The sequence below is a fragment of the Adiantum capillus-veneris genome, chromosome 14, assembly GCF_014529385.1.
Source record: "Adiantum capillus-veneris isolate H3 chromosome 14, ASM1452938v2, whole genome shotgun sequence".
Classification (NCBI taxonomy): domain Eukaryota; kingdom Viridiplantae; phylum Streptophyta; class Polypodiopsida; order Polypodiales; family Pteridaceae; genus Adiantum; species Adiantum capillus-veneris.
Genome location: NC_140944.1, coordinates 30,284,289 through 30,300,614, shown reverse-complemented (window position 1 = coordinate 30,300,614; position 16,326 = coordinate 30,284,289). Strand labels below are relative to the sequence as shown.

Below are 16,326 nucleotides of genomic sequence, written 5' to 3'. Positions count from 1 at the left end.
TATACATGCCGTGTAAGTATTGCCTCGACAACATCTGATAAAATATGCATGCCGTATGTCGATACTCGTGAAGTGAATACCATCAGTCGTATTCAAAGGCAATCATCTAACTAATGCTATTGCATATGGCGTGCAACCATTCAGTTCTAGCAGGTTATGTAGCGAACTGTCGCTCGGCGGCTCAATCGCCGAGGAATTTCAAATTGCCAATGACCTTGAAGGTGTTCAAAAGTCAAGCTTCCCAATAAACTCACTGGCATTGGATGCACTCCCGTAAGTTGCAAGTCACCGTATGCGGAGTTGATAAAGGAGCGTGCAAATGGTGGTTGGCAACTTTTGGTCCACAAGTTCCGGTCTTCACGGCTCGTGGAGTGTCAAAAAATAGCAAGTGAACATGCGTTCAAATGCACTGGATATAAGTGTAAATTCTGCAAGTTCAAAAAATTTGCAGAAAATAGAGGCCGTGCCGTCAACAGAACCCTTGTCGGTATGTCGAGCCGTGCACGGGCTTCACAAGAGGGAGGGGGGTACCCGCTGTGGGTACCATCCCTTGGATGGTGAAAAAAAGACTTTGGCCTCAACCCCAAACGGGTTGGGCGCCCATGGTGTGAAAAATAATGAAAAAAAAAACCTTACACAGGCTATGGCGGTCCGACAGGCAGCGCGAGGGCTCTCGGAGTTGAGGGGGAGCGCTGCGAGGAGAAACAGGCCACGCCACTGTGTCAAAACCTGCACAAAATCCCGGGGCACTCCCGTTGAGCCAGCCCGCGTGCGATATGGAGCACCTTCGTTCGACGGTTCTCCTTGCCAAGGGCGCTTGCCCACGCAGTCCCGCCCTCTTCGTCCCCTTCACAGGAGATGGTCTCCACGCCCTCAGTGACCCCGGCATGCAAAAAACATGCAAGACCACGGCTGTGTCTTCCCAAATTTAGAAACCCTTGCTCTGATACCAGTGTAAGAAACTAGGCAACTAGGCTCTACTGGATCCTCCTCCCAACCTCCCTTTATAGGTGGGCTCCTAGCCCCTTGCCCTAGACGGATCCCCTGTCCACATTGCCTAGCCCGGCCCTTGGCCGTAGTCCTTGCCTAGCCTAGTTCTTAGGGCACAGTACCCGTGTCCTGACAGAAACTAGGCAACTAGGATCTACTGGATCCTCCTCCCAACCTCCCTTTATAGGCGGGCTCCTAGCCCCTTGCCCTAGACGGATCCCCTGTCCACACTGCCTAGCCCGGCCCTTGGCCGTAGTCCTTGCCTAGCCTAGTTCTTAGGGTACAGGACCCGTGTCCTGACATTACTACCCCCTTAAAGAAGAGTTTTCGTCCTCAAAAACAAAAGTGGAAAACTTCTTCTTAAGAATACTGATGTTTTCGTTATTGACGTCCCATAAGTGAGCCAGTTGTCTGTATGACCGATAATTGGTGCAATGAGGAGGTTCAATGAAACCAAGAGGAATATCTTGATTTTCAACATTGTTGTCCATTTGCAACCACTTGGGTCTAAATGGTAACTCCATATATAACTCACTTGAGTGCTGTAAAGGAGTAACCACAACGAAGAGTCACTTGGGTTTAAATGGTAACTCCATTTATAACTCACGTGAGTACTATAAAGGAGTAACCACAACTAAGAGTTGTCCAAAGGCATAACCAGTTTTCAGATCTTCTGAAGGTACTGGAATAATGCAAGGAAACCTTGGCGTAACTTTCCATGCAATTGTGAGCCAGATTTCCTACTCGTCTGAGTATCTTGAAAAGTCCATTACATGTTCGTCCCTAATGAAGGTTACGTGCCAACGTACTTTGTCAGCACACCTGGTAAGTCCTTGATGTATGAAAGTATTGACACAATCTCCGACCCCACCGCAAGAGGTGTTCAAAGTCGAAAATCGTACTTAAGCAAATTCTAGAATAGGGAGAAAATCATCTATCTAGAAATGCGTTGTGCTAACGTATGCTCTTAGCAGATCCTTTAGCACAAGATTACAAAGAAACTAGGCAACTAGGCTCTACTGGATCCTCCTCCCAACCTCCCTTTATAGGTGGGCTCCTAGCCCCTTGCCCTAGACGGATCCCCTGTCCACACTGCCTAGCCCGGCCCTTGGCTGTAGTCCTTGCCTAGCCTAGTTCTTAGGGTACAGGACCCGTGTCCTGACATAAAGCCTCTTTTCCCTACATCTCTTAAACACCATTTTCAAAAATAGGAAGTACATTAGCTCCATTGAAAAGATTGTAAAGTCATCCACAAAGATAGCCAGAAACTTGTGTAGGAACTCACGGAAAATCTCCATCATATAGCATTGAAAGGTCACTAAAGCATAACAAAGTGCAAATGGCACTTCTAGGTATATGAATGCTCCCTATTCAGAGATCAAGGTTGTCTTTGCTCCATCCTCTAGGGTGATTCTTAAATGATTATAGCAATTATATTCATCCACGAAGCTAGACATTTATTGACCCATTATTTTATCCAACATCATATGTGTGAATGGGAGTGGGAATGGGTCCTTGATCGTCTTGGCACAACTTTTGATAGTTGAAACACACCCTCAATTTCCCATTCTTCTTTGGCACAAACACTATCGGGAATGACCAGTCATTGCTCGCTACCTCTATTATGAATCCTGTCTTCAGTAGGTTGTCAATCTCCTTCTTGACCTTCTTAGCATAGTTAGAATTTGTTCTATATTGTTGGACCATACTGGTGTTGCATTGTCATAAAATCTAATATCTAACCAATCCCAATGATTTTCTCATATTAAATTTATAATTTAATGTGGGATAATAAACGAGAACAAGGGTTAGAATATAGACATGTCCTTACGGATCTATCTCAACACGGGGCCAATGGTAAAGGGGTCCAAATGAGAGATGGTATGTCAAAGAGCAAGGCTAGCAAATGGAGCTTAAAAGACATTAGGGTTAGATTCATTAAAGACCTCCAATGGTTAGTGTTAAAAGTCCTTTGACCTTAGGCAAAGCTAGGGATGAGCTTGAGGGGGGAACCCCACCTAAGCTTGAGGTGCTTGCCGTGCTTGCTAACTAAGGTGCTTGAGGTGCTTGTCGTGCTTGTTGCTGACTAAGGTGCTTGTCGTGCTTGCTGACTAAGGTGCTTGAGGTGCTTGTCATGCTTGATGAGGAAGGTGCTTGAGAAGCTTCCCATGTCGTATGGGGGGTAAGGTGCTTGAAGGGCTTGAGTCAAAAAGAGACCCTAAAAAGGAGGGAAAAAGCCCCAAAGTTAGGGGAATCTTTGACTTAAACTCCCACTCACACAAAGGCCACCCCCCTTCTCAAGGGGCACATGGACACATGTTAGACTCTCCCTATGGTTAGCCACATGATGTGCTTGTATCCTATTGGCTGGGCTAAAGAGGGGTCCAATGAGCTTCTAGTTCAAATCAACAAATATCTAGATATTTTCAAGCTCTCTCTCTCAAAGGGGTAAGGAGGACACTTGTCCAAAGACTACCCATGTTGCTTGAAATGCATTGTGCATGTGATTGGGTAGGCTTAGAGGGGCCCAATGAGCTTCAAGCTTGAGCTACAAGGAGGGGTCGACCAAGGCAAGCAAGGGGTGTGCTTGGGGATATACACCCCCTCTCACACTCATTTTTCACACAATATCACTTGGTGAAAGTGGAAGAACTCCATCTCCTTGTCCAAGCTTGTTGAGAAGTTGAGAGCCTACACCAACACTCTTGGCTATGGAATGCAAATCCAACCAAGAGCCATGCTTCAATGCTTAAACTTGCCATCTTCTTCATCTAAACTTCCCATCTTCTTTATCTTCATTACTATGCTATTATGTATGCTAGCAAGAAGAGTGATGATAAGTGAGGAACTACTTATTTCTCCTATGAATGTTTCTTCTTCCTCTTTCCTATCCTCATTCCCCGCTAGCTCTCTCCACCTTTGAAGGTGTTTGAGGCCTTGGGACTGAGGCCGGGGATGGTTAATGCTTTCTACAAAGTCTATTTTATACTCGTGATGCATGAAGCTTTCCATCCTCATTGCATCACCTAGGTCACAAGGAACACAAAGATTGTATTATACCAAGTCTCTCTTGATGGGGAAATCTATAATACAAAAGCCTATTGAAGGGGGAACCGGCTACACATAAATCCGGTCCTCAAATGTTTTCAAGTTCTTTAAACTCTCTCTCTTGCAAAATTATTGTTCATGCCAAGTTAATTAAGTACTATGGTTATGTTGCTACCGCTAATTAAGTTCACCCTCTATGTTCTCAAAGTAGTCCCACAAAAATGCTCTCTTTAATTCTCCTAATTCTGTTATTCTCAAAGTTCATAGGCCATTTCCATTACATTTGGCTTAAGTGGTATCATGTGCTTGCAGACCTCTGGATTGATGCCTTTCGTGTGTGTGCGCTCCCAAGCAAGCATCTCTTTGTATTTCTAAAATAGTTGCTTTGATTTTTTCTTAATCTTTGGTTTCACATGCTTGTTAATTTTGATCATTTTGGGACTCTCCTCTGAACGGAGATTCCACTCTTTAATTTCTTCGTCAATTGGCAACAACCAGTTCCGTCCACCTTCTTTTCTTTTTGCTAGTGATACAACTTTCTTGTCAGTCTGAATGCTTGCTGCATATTCATTGAATGGAGTTCTTCACTCAACAAACCTTGCTTCCATCTCTACCCATTCAGTACCTCGGCGAGGGTTCTCTATGTATCTGATCTAAAATCCTGCTTGCTTAATCATGGACTGATTGAGCTAGAGTTATGCCATCCGATGTTACAAACCTTTCACCTGGATTGGACTCATTGAAATTAATAAGATATTGTTGTCTCTGTCTCTCAACTTGATCCTTGTCCATTCTGGTAAATCTTTGTTATGGAAAATATGTTCATAGATGCAAGCGTGTGCTCGATCTTCTTTGTCCCATACTTTCTGCAGAGTTCCTCTAGTCTCATGGACTTCTTCCAGCTCCTAGTGTTATTAGTCTGTACTTGGATACATTGATTGGGCCCTTAAATGGTCATCGTCTGACCCGCATAGTCGTGAGTAGCTTTTGTACTTCTGATGCCTAGTAGCATACCATACTCAGCTTATACGTCCATCGCTAGAAAGCTGATTTTAAACTTTTCCTTTCCCACTCTCATCTACAAATTTTCTACCAAAACTAGTGGCCTAGACAACTCATTGATCTGCCATTTGTACCCTAAATGGTGTTGTTTCCATGTCCTAGATACCAAATTTCCGTCGAATATTCTCTCCTAGGATATTCGCTCATGCCCCGCCATCCAGTATTATCCCTGATAAAGGCTCCCATTGTTTTTTATCTTATAGTCAACTTGGATGACTAGCACCTCATCGTCTTTGATGGTAGATAGGGCCGTGTCCATTACTTTTGCTAATTTCTTCCTCTCCTATTTGATAAACTTTGTAGCCTCTGGTAAAGTCTGCCCGATATTGTCTAACTTGAGTGTTAACTTCTGAATCCGCTTGACATGAATGTCATCTTGCTCATTACTAGAATTTATTTCTAAACTAGAACACCTTAATTGCAATTGAATATCCTCATACCGCCACTCAGCTGGCCTCCTCCGTCTTGTGGCTGATTGACTCTTGGGTGAGGATTTGAATTGCCCCTGAGCATTTTTCCTCCTCAAGTTTGTGTTCTTAGGCTTGGCCACGCCTGTTTAGACTTGCCATACTTTCTCAGGTAGGCTCTCCATTGAGGCCATTATCGATTCATCTAATCCCTTATCAGCCGCATCCTTACCAGACCCTCCTATGGGCTTGTTCTCTTCAGCTACCAAAGATTGTGGTGGCAACCTCTGGATGGTTGTAGCCTCAGAGCACATAGGTTGCTCCGAAATCTTCTTAGCTAGATCCTCTACGATCTTGGCTACAAGAGTCCTTTGCTCTTTCCATTCATCGACCACCATTGTGTTTAGTCAATTTTAATATTGTCCATAACAATAATCCTATCACGTGCCAACAATGCCACTTAGCCAATTATGGGTGTCGAAAAAATTGTTACAAGTTGCATTTGTTTCACCCTTGTTGATGCTCTATAAGTAACTAGAAATTGTCATCATGTTAGGGTAGTGATATGTGTGAACACACCTATGACCATCATGGCACCTTATTCCCTTGCTAGGGGGTTTTCTCTCCTCGGCTTGTAGATACGCCTAGGACTATGGGGAAAACTTTTATCTTTTTGCATATGCACACTCATCACTACTTCTTCTTTTGTTGTGTGCTCTGAGATTCTTCTCCATCTTTCCATGTAATTGTATTTCCAACAAGTGGTATTAGAGTAGGCTTCAACATCCTAGGAAACGTCACTAGCACCCTCCTAGCTCACTTTCTCAGAGTGTGAAAGCTTAGAGGGAGCTAGGGCATGATCATCTCCTCCCACCTGTATCCTTCTATAGGCATGTAAACCACTTTTAGGAACCCATGAACTCGCATGTCTAGCAAGCCTTGCCTAGGGTCAGTGGCCCCACGGGTTTTACCTTTGTCCTGACATTACTCCCCCCTTGGAGAAGCATTTTTGTCCTTAAAAACAAAAGTGAAATATGTCTTTGTAAAAACACTATGTTTCGCCAGTTAAACTATACCATGATAGTAAAGAATATGTTGTGGTTGAGTGGAAGGTTCATGTAATTGTATTTCCAACAAGTGGTATTAGAGTAGGCTTCAACGTCCTAGGAAATGTCACTAGCACCCTCCTAACTCACTTTCTCAGAGTGTGAAAGCTCAGAGGGAGCTAGGGCATGATCATCTCCTCCCAACCATATCCTTTTATAGGCATGTAAACCACTTTTAGGAACCCTTGAACTCGCATGTCTAGCAAGCCTTGCCTAGGGTCAATGGCCCCCATGGGTTTTACCCTTGTCATGACATTACTCCTCCCTTGAAGAAGCATTTTTGTCCTTAAAAAAACAAAAGTGAAATATGTATTTTTAAAAATACCAATGTTTCGCCAGTTGAACTATACCACGATAGTAAAGAATATGTTTAGGTTCATGTGGTTGAGTGGAAGGTTCAGTGAAATCAACCAAAACATCTTGATTGATGACATTGTTGTTCCTATGTAAGTGTTTTATGTAAATGGCTTACATAAAAAATCTAGATGAATACGAATATCTCCAAGTCACTTGAGTATTTTGAATGGGCCGTAATACCTAAGAGGTAACATAGATGGATGACCAATTTGCATACTTTCTAAAGGTTGTGGACCACATAAGAATACCTCTTCTTGACCTTTCGTGAAAGTGACTTGCTGACATTTCTCATCAATATATTTCTTGTATGTGTTATGTGCTTGTACCTGATGATGAATAGTCTTGAGCATATCCATGTGATCTTAGATAAAAGTCCTTGATTTGTTGAATTATTGTCGTAGCCAACCTCACCCTTACTGATAAATTAGGTTGAAACCGTACAGAAGCCTCATCAAATATTGCACTTGTTGTAACTAAAAGCTTCATAAGCATTGAAATGAGTGATTTCGCATGATGTTGCAGGTATGCCTTTGCTAGACACTAGGGCCCTTAACCCTAGTGCTTTGTGCTTGCCGATGGTCATGGCTTAGAATGACATCTCAATAACTTTGCTGAGCTTCTGTGATTGGAGCCTTTTAAAAATTTATCAAACATTCACATGCCATGCATGATAAAACTATCAAGGGACAACTTATGATATCCATATTGTATGCAAACATGTCTTGCTTTCTTTTCTTACCTAATGCCAAGCTTCAAAAATTTTGAGACATGTTAATTCTTTAATGTGTCGGGAAAACATAAAATCTCAAAAACAAGCAAAAAATGGAATGTACTTGCTTGACTAAGGCCTCCTTCAACTTGTCCTTGCGATTGATAGTAGGGTTTGGTGGTACAAAAAAAGGACCAATTGTTTTTGCACCTTATTGGTACTAATAAAAAAAGGTGGGGGATCGGTAAATTTTTTGTAGTTTGTGTCAAAACTTTTCAGAATTTGTTTTTTTATGTTCTTCTTTACAAGATGTATCCAATGATATACAATATGATAAGTGATTTCTTTTAAGACTTCGATAAATTGCATTGCAAATATTTGTCAAAGGTACTATCAAAAAACAACCAATTTTGTACCACCATCCCTTGCTTTCAGCTTCTGCACAATGATATTAGAGCATGCGTACATTAAAAAAAGAAGGCCTGATGGCAACAAGCCACCTTTGAGAAACCTCTCATCCAATCAAAGAATATATGATGCCTTGCAAGCTTGTTTCTAAGCCTACAACCAAGGTGGTCACTAAGGTACACCATTGGCACTCAAAGACACCAATGGAATTGGCATCGTGCACATAAGATTCCTCTCCAACATAGGGGGCTTCAACTCATTATATCAAGATAAAGAGCCAAGAGTTGTACGTATTGACTCCTTAAAAGCTCTTACCCGTTGTCTTGTGAACACTACAATATGGCTGCTTCAAGTAACAACCCTTTGGGTGATATCCATCCAAATTGTTTGGGAGAAGTACCAACCTCATTGATTTTGGATCCACTAACATTAAATAGCCAATGAGTCTATTGAAGGAGTAATTAATGGCCAAGCGAAAAAAAAAAGCAATGAAAAGGAGGATGGGTCTCAAAGGAGGAGTTAAGAGGCAACCGCTTTCTTAGGGAAAAAATAAATGCTTCAACTCCTGACATCAAGGTAAAGAGACGAGAGTTTTTCTTTAAAACTCAAACTCCCTAGACAAAGCCATTACTTTTACATTGTCTACATAGTTTTGCACCACAACTCTTTTTTACCATAAACCCTAACCCTCATCTTTAACACTACATTACATACTAGATGCTTCCAATAACAACTCTTTGGGTGATATCCATATTCTTTGGGAGAAGTACCAAACTCACCACTTTCAAATCTTAAGCACCAAATTTTCTTTTAATTCTTTTGATGTAGCAATTGACACCTTCTCGCACTAAAAAAAAGGATAGGTCTTAAAGAAATTACAAGACAAATCTTTAAACTATTGCCAAGGACAAGATCCATCCCCCCCCCCCCCGCCCCTGTGACCTTTGAAGTCGCCTCCCCGCCAAAGCCTTGCTAGCATTTTGGAATTTGATCTATGTGCACCACTTGATAAGGTTTTCTAGATTATTTAAACTAGACTTATCCATGTCAGGGTTCAAGGAATGTCTACGAGCCAAAATAAATTTAAAGATGTAGATTGACACCGCCATCCTTCTAGATGGAGCTCAAAGCCTAACAAAGAAAGTCACATTACTTATCATTTAATAAATGAGCGATTGCACAATATAACACATTGTTTGAAAGTGGTGTTCACCTTCTTAGCATATAGCTCATGGCATACGTGCAAAATGAAACACTCAACATCGGAGGCACAAATAGCTATTGAGTTCTTTGACTCTCCCAACCAATCACGTAAACAAACACTATGCCGTCCTATAGGACCAACCCCTCAAAAAAAGAACACACATACACACGTATGGTTGAGATGAGGAGTTGCAAACTTGAGAGGAGATTGATATGTTGGACCAATGGATGCATTGATGAGTGCACGGTGGTAGTGCCAATGCGGGCATGCACAGACACCGAATGTTCGGCCCCGAGTAAAGGCACATTGCCTTTACCCCAACAAACTCCCAGTTAAAGGCGAATGTGCCAATAATCGGATCCTACTAGGTAAACTACTAATATGGATAAGAAAATAGGAGAGAGACTCCCTCAACCTATGCCTATCGACTCGCTCACTTGATCCATGTAGCCGAATTGACTCTAGTGATAGGCGAGTGTATCCACACTATAGCCTGCATGCAAATCCCACATACATCTCTATATGGCCTGCATAGCTCCACAATGCATCATGCGAGTGTCAGTCATTGCACGACTAAAAATCCATATTGCAAATGCTCCCACTACAGCTGCTAGGTTGGGCCTCGGCACTAGTAGGTTGTACATGAGATACTCGAATGCTGACAAAATTTAAGTAAATTTGGCTGTACTAGCCTCCTTGGGGCTATCGGCATGCACTGCATCATCATGACTTCTTATCATGTATGGATGTGTCATCGTCGACATTGAGATGACAACATCCCTCTCATCCATAGGTAAAACTATGTGTCCTAGCATCAACTCATTAGTCTCTAGCATGACCATATCAAAGAACTCCATGTCCATCATCTCTGCCTGTGACTCTAGGGAGCATACCTGCTCTACCTCTCTGTGCATAGACTTCCATTACACGTGTTGTGTCTCACTAGAGCACTGCCGCTCTACCTCTGTTGCTACAGAGTCTACTGTTATGTCTTGCATATCTACATGCTCTGTCTCTTGCGCATACTGGAGCTCACTATTGAAGGAGACGTGTCTTGTATCCCGCTCATCACATGCCAACAACAAAAAAGAGATTATGTCATCTCGTACCTCCGATAAATGCATAAGATATACCGAGCCAATTCGAGCTCCCCTAGAAATCACTAGTGATCTGCAATGCATATGGAAAGACGGCTCTCTAAATAGTATGTGACACCCATAATATGCTAATTGTCAAAATGAGATCAAACTATGTCTCAATTGAGGAATATAGTGCATGTCATATCATATAGGATGCACCACTAGGTAATGTCGAGAAAACATCTCGTGCACTTGCAATGTCACCAAACCATCGGCCAAGAGCACACAACCAAAGCTCCCACTAGAGAAAGTGCTAAACCACTCACGATGTGGTGTGACGTGGAAAATTGCATCTTCATCTAGCAACCAATGGGGAGAAGTACCACCTCTCGAAGAGATATAAGCATGAGGAATGCTGAAGGTGAACGTGACATCAATATCATTGGCATATGAAGCCACCACCCTAGCATGTGTTAAATCCTCATTGCATCATGCATACATATTCACCACTGCCTCATACGTTTGAAATAGTGGCACCGAACGTAGCTTGTGTGACCACAATGCCAACATCGCATATATCGGTAACTATGAGACCGCTGTCTCTCACGAGTCATCACTCTCGACTCTGCATTGTCACACATGAGGCTATATGGATGCCAATAAATCAAAGCCATGGTGACAAATCTGCCCAAGTCTCCCGTGTAAACTGAGGCAAAACTCAAGCAAAATCTCAACCATAAACCATGCCAAAATGGCAACAAAGTGAGAAATCACTCGACCACTACATCAATCATAACTACGATCAAGCACATCAAAATCGATGGTCACATATGCGTAGAACAGCTCCATAATTGACAGGCAAAACAACATCACTAAACCAAGTGAGCCCAATCTAAGACAAATAACTCAATCAAGAGTAAAGAGCATAACCATATATGCAAGTAGTGAGCAAACACAGTGCTCAAAATGCATCCCACGCATGCAAAGATCTGACAATGGTCCAAAAACCTTTAGAACCTATAAAGCATGTGATTGCCTGTAATATGTAGCCACACATGCATATTCGAGTATTCCTACAAGAGTGGATACAAGAACACTAAATTCGTGTCCAAATTGACAAAACTTGTCAAAGTGAGTGTAAAAAACTCAATCATTTGTCAACGTGGGAGTAAATCTCGACCATTAAACCAACAGAAAGTGAACTGCAGATATGCACAAAGCATGGTGAGAATTTGGGAAAAATCTGACAGAGTTTCCCCTAAAACTTGAGTAAAGTCTCAAAAGTCTCACCAAAAACACATCATAAACATGAATAGACACTGAGTGTCTCAATAGAAAAACCACATACAGTCTTCAAAAACTGCCAAAAGCTTAACAATCTAGTTTACTCCTGAACAAGTGGCTTTATGGATGACTGTACCTGACCAAAATCCTTGTAAACATGTGAGTAAAATGCTGAAATCTAGCACATACTACCTCGTCGGTCATAAAACTCGTCGACCAAAAATCAGACGCATAGAACAACCAACCACTTGTGGTTGTAAACATCGTTCAAGAGTCGAACTCGCTCGTGGAAAATCCATTTGGGAATGGTTCATTGGAGCCACTATGTGTCAATGTGTGTGGCCAAAGGAGGAAAAGCATAACAGTCGAAGCTGAAACCGCCCTTAAGGGGGGTTGTCGAGGAGACTACTATGGAGCCAAGCCACTCAGGATGCGGGCTAGAGGAGAGTGGACGCCGCTCTCTCTTGGTAAGTGGAAGCTGGGATATCGGGGAGAAACCGTCGAAGCAAAATCACTCTAAGTAAGCATGGGAGGAGAGCCGATGTCGATGTCGTCGAAGCCGAGAAGTACATGTTGATGCTGTCTTTTATCGCCGAAAGAAAGTCGGTAGCCAAATCTCCAATGTCAGAGCCCGGAAAAATTTTCCTAGAAGAATGCCAAGAAACCAAAAGTCGATGCCATAGAGAGTGTGCTTGGCAATGCGAGATGATCTACTCTCTCACTCTACTTGTATGCCGAGGCTGCCGAGACCGCCGAGGCCTGTTGATGCTGAGAAGATGTCGTCTAGAAGAAGCTCTCTCAACCGGGATGTGAGAGCCGAGCCGTGAAGATACGATGTCGATGCGATAACTTGAGAAATGGAGAGAGTTGCTGAAGCTATCCTAACACCTATGATGCCGAATGCACATCGAAGGAGAGCCGATGCGCTGTCTCTGCCTTCCCGCTCTCTCTTCTCCTATGTACGCATATTTGAGACTATACTCTCTCTCTATCTCCTCCTTTTCGTAATCGATCGGAACGGGTGTGTGTGTGTATGCGTGGATACACAATCCCTCTCTCTACTCGGTTTGTCGACGATCAAAAACCGTGTGTGTGTATGCGCGTACACACACACACACACTCTTTCTTGCTTCTTACCTTGTTGCTTCTCTCTCTTTAGTCTGCAGTTCTAGAAACCCAAAGCTCATTGGATTGTCTACTCAAGACTTCAACGTTGATTTTTTTGCCAGATCGAGCATTAATTTCTTTTTGCTATTAACACTACTAAGCTCCAACGTTTGTGCTTCTCAGCTAATGTTCAACACTACCTTGAGGCCTTTTGCACAACATTGTTAGTGCCAACACTGCCTTCGATTTCTATTGCTGTGCAAGCTCTGCTGTGCTCGCTTTCCTATAGAGATCCAATCCTCCTCAAGATTCCATGCCACTCAAGAGGAGTCGCACACGCCATATGGGAATGGGGGACGCTCACAATCTCTCAGACTTGTTGCGTGTTCTCTCTCCGTGCTCCCAAGGCTTGAGCCTTAGCTTACCGAGAAGCCGTCGCATGCGCGTCGAGAAGGGGGTCAAAAGAGATACGCTCTGATACAGTGCATGATGGCGGTGCAAATGTGTGCATACGAAGAAGAGGAGAAGAAGAAGAGAGCGTTGTGTGGGTGGAGCCGACCTCAAGTGAAGAGCTTTTTATTAGTTTGTATATATACACTTAATAAGGAAAGCGTGTCAGTGCGAATTGTCAACTTGAACTAGGATTGGTCAAGTTCACGCTCAGTGTAGTCCTAATGGACCAATTGACCGGAGATGAATTAGAATTGGTCACCTATTGACCAGACTGGTGTAACTTCCAATGCAACCATAGATCACCTTTGATGACCTTGTGCCATAGCCTATATTATAACAAAAACAGACCTCGTGATTGATCATTTGTACCGCATGAAAGGTTTGTAAGGCTTGGAAGAATAAAGCAACAGGAGCACAAGTTTTTGTGAGATTTGTAATGATGATGAGCATGGAGCATAGTTGCGAACTCCGAAGCCCTTGCAAGTAAATATTTTTATGGTGGCCCTTCGTAGTAGTATCGCTGCACTGAGCTTCTCAACGTCTTCATTGTCGTCTTGCTGTGCCTCTGTAAGGCAAGGTACCCTACTACTCACGCGCTCCTTTACCTTCACAAAATCGCACACACGCACACGTGCACACGCGCTGCTCACCCACATGATCAAGCGAATGGCGTTCGATATAGAGACATCAGGGCGACACACACACACACACACACACACACACACACACACAAAATCAGAAATAAACACTTCAACGCGACACAGATATGCACCAAAGCACAAAAACACCTGAACACCGTGTGCAAAATGCAGCTCTTCAAGCTCTCTAGTATATACAGAAGTTAACCACACGCTTGAGCACATACACATACACCCACACATTCTCTCTCTCTCTCTCTCTCTCTCTCTCTCTCCCCCCCCCCCCCCCCCCCCCCCCCCCCCCCCCCTCTTCCCGGGGCCAAATCCTTTATTTGGATCGTGTTTTTGCGCACACAACCTACGCTAGCATGCATACAAGTTAGAATGCTCACTGTGTTGCTTTAGAACATGTCCATAGTATGTTTAGCTTAAAGGAGTTGCAAATGTGCAAGTTTTGACTGAAACAGTGGATCATGAGTCAGCTTATCTGCTCATAAGGACTTTAAATACCTTGTAATTGTGTATTGAACCGAAGGCTGCGCCCAGCCTGCCACAAAGTGGAAGTCAGACAATTGATCACGGCAGTGATGAAATGTGGGGACTTTTGGAGCTAAGTAGAAGTACTTATCCTTCTAGGTCATATGCATTTGGAGCGGCCATATACAAGGGTTTTTGGTGCACTATTGAGTTCATAATTATTAATATTTATTGTGCTCTGGTTTGTTCTTTCTTATCAGGCTCATCACATTTTTAAGCCATGGTGAACCCTCGGTGCTTTCTCGACATCAGTATTGGTGGTGAGATGGAAGGAAGGATTGTGATTGAACTCTATTCAGATGTGGTTCCACGAACTGCGGAAAACTTTAGAGCTCTTTGCACAGGAGAAAAGGGTATTGGGAAGGAGACTGGATGTCCACTGCATTACAAGGTATACTGATAGAAACACAAGAAATGCCCGCGCGCCGCGTGCGTGTGTGTGTGTGTGTGGGTGTGAGAGAGAGAGAGAGAGAGAGAGAGAGAGAGAGAGAGAGAGAGAGAGAGAGAGAGAGGCCTTGGGGAAGTTGGTTTGGTTAGAGAATTGCCGATAATTTTGGAGGCACAGACCAGGGGTTTGACAGTCCCTTGACTTTTGTGAGCTGTTGCAGGAGGCTTTTGCAGCGGATACTTTATATTAGTCAGATAGCTAGCAATGGACATTGTGGTTTTCACTATCGCCCAAGGTCACAAATTAGTTTACTGACTCTTTGCATTAAAAAAAGTGGACCAAAGGTCCATCTACAAGAAATATGAGAAAAACCTTGAAAGATATACAATGAGATCATACGGAAAAATACCCATAGAACCATATTATACATCAAAGGATAAAATCCTCAATCATGAAGTGGTGAAGAGCCTCTAACAAGATGCAAAAAGCGTACATAAAATCTGCCTATATAAGTGGGGCTTGTGACCGCTTGCCTTCAATGACCCTCTATGGTGTTGTGTCACAGTTGCATCAAGGATGTTTGTCCTTTTGCGGTTTTTATTTTATGTTTTTGCTTTTGATTGTTTGTTTTTTCTACAACTGCGTGGGTGAGTGAAGCTTGGAAATTGTGTGTTTTTTGTATCCGTTTCTTTAAGGCTTGCTTTGGGATGCATGAGGGATGAGCATGCTTGCACACGCGCGTGTGTGAAGCAGCTTGTCTTGTTAGGTATGGTTTGTTTGTTTTTAATTTTTGCTTCATTTTTCATTTCGATTTTATCTTTTGTGTGATGGGATGTTTCGGTGTGTTTTGGTTATTGCTCTCTTCCTTCTACTAGGTTTTTGTTGATGGATTTGCAATGGTGAGGGAGTTTCCTTTACTAGCCTCTTGGAGTTTCCCTCCTTGGCTTTGGATTACAAGAGCCACCTTCAGCAAGTGGACTTTCTTCTTCAATGGTTGACATCTCATTTATAGCTCTAGTTTTAGAACTCTTGTTGGCTCTCTCTTATGGTTTCCGTCAATAGAGCTCTTGGTGATGCTAATTGTTTCTTCTCTATCATCTTCATCATTGACTGGTCCCTCCTTTCTATCTTTCCTCAGCCCTATGGTTTCATATGGTACCAATTGGTGAGCTTCGCATGATATTGAGAAGCTCCGTTTTTGGTGAAAGTTTCTGTATTTTAGAGGAAGTAATCCTCTCTCCTCCCTAGCTAGTCAAGGTACTTTTTACTCTCGTGGAAAGAGGCTTTTTGCCCTTGCCTTTCAATTTTCAGTTTTTCCCATGTGGCTAGTTGTAAATGGTTACCTCAGATGTTGCCTTCGAGCATGATTTGTAATGAGAGAGAGAGAGAGAGAGAGAGAGAGAGAGAGAGAGAGAGAGAGAGAGAGAGAGAGAGTGAGTTTTGCAGTTCCCTTTAGTCCATAGATTTGACACACTCAGCTAGTGCCCTCTTGTAAGTTTTTGCTCTATGGCGGCCATTGTACAAGCACTAGGTGCCAAGAGCAAACAGA

The 16,326-nt window shown here is 42.9% G+C and overlaps 1 protein-coding gene across 4 annotated transcripts in view; it reads left to right on the top strand.

The window, feature by feature from the left end:
* Positions 1–13,631: 13,631 nt before the first annotated feature.
* The window catches only part of LOC147442157 (peptidyl-prolyl cis-trans isomerase CYP40-like), a 30,612-nt gene continuing 27,917 nt past the window's right edge, over positions 13,632–16,326 (top strand). Inside the window, exons 1-2 of one of the 4 annotated variants that reach the window (XM_086528442.1) lie at positions 13,632–13,786; positions 14,590–14,780. In XM_086528442.1, coding sequence (XP_086384568.1) covers positions 14,610–14,780 — 171 coding nt within the window. In that variant the 5' untranslated portion in view covers positions 13,632–13,786; positions 14,590–14,609. Of the gene's footprint in view, positions 13,792–13,854; positions 14,489–14,589; positions 14,781–16,326 lie in introns of those variants that run through there. The other 3 variants (XM_086528444.1, XM_086528440.1, XM_086528443.1) reach the window with 3 other exon arrangements.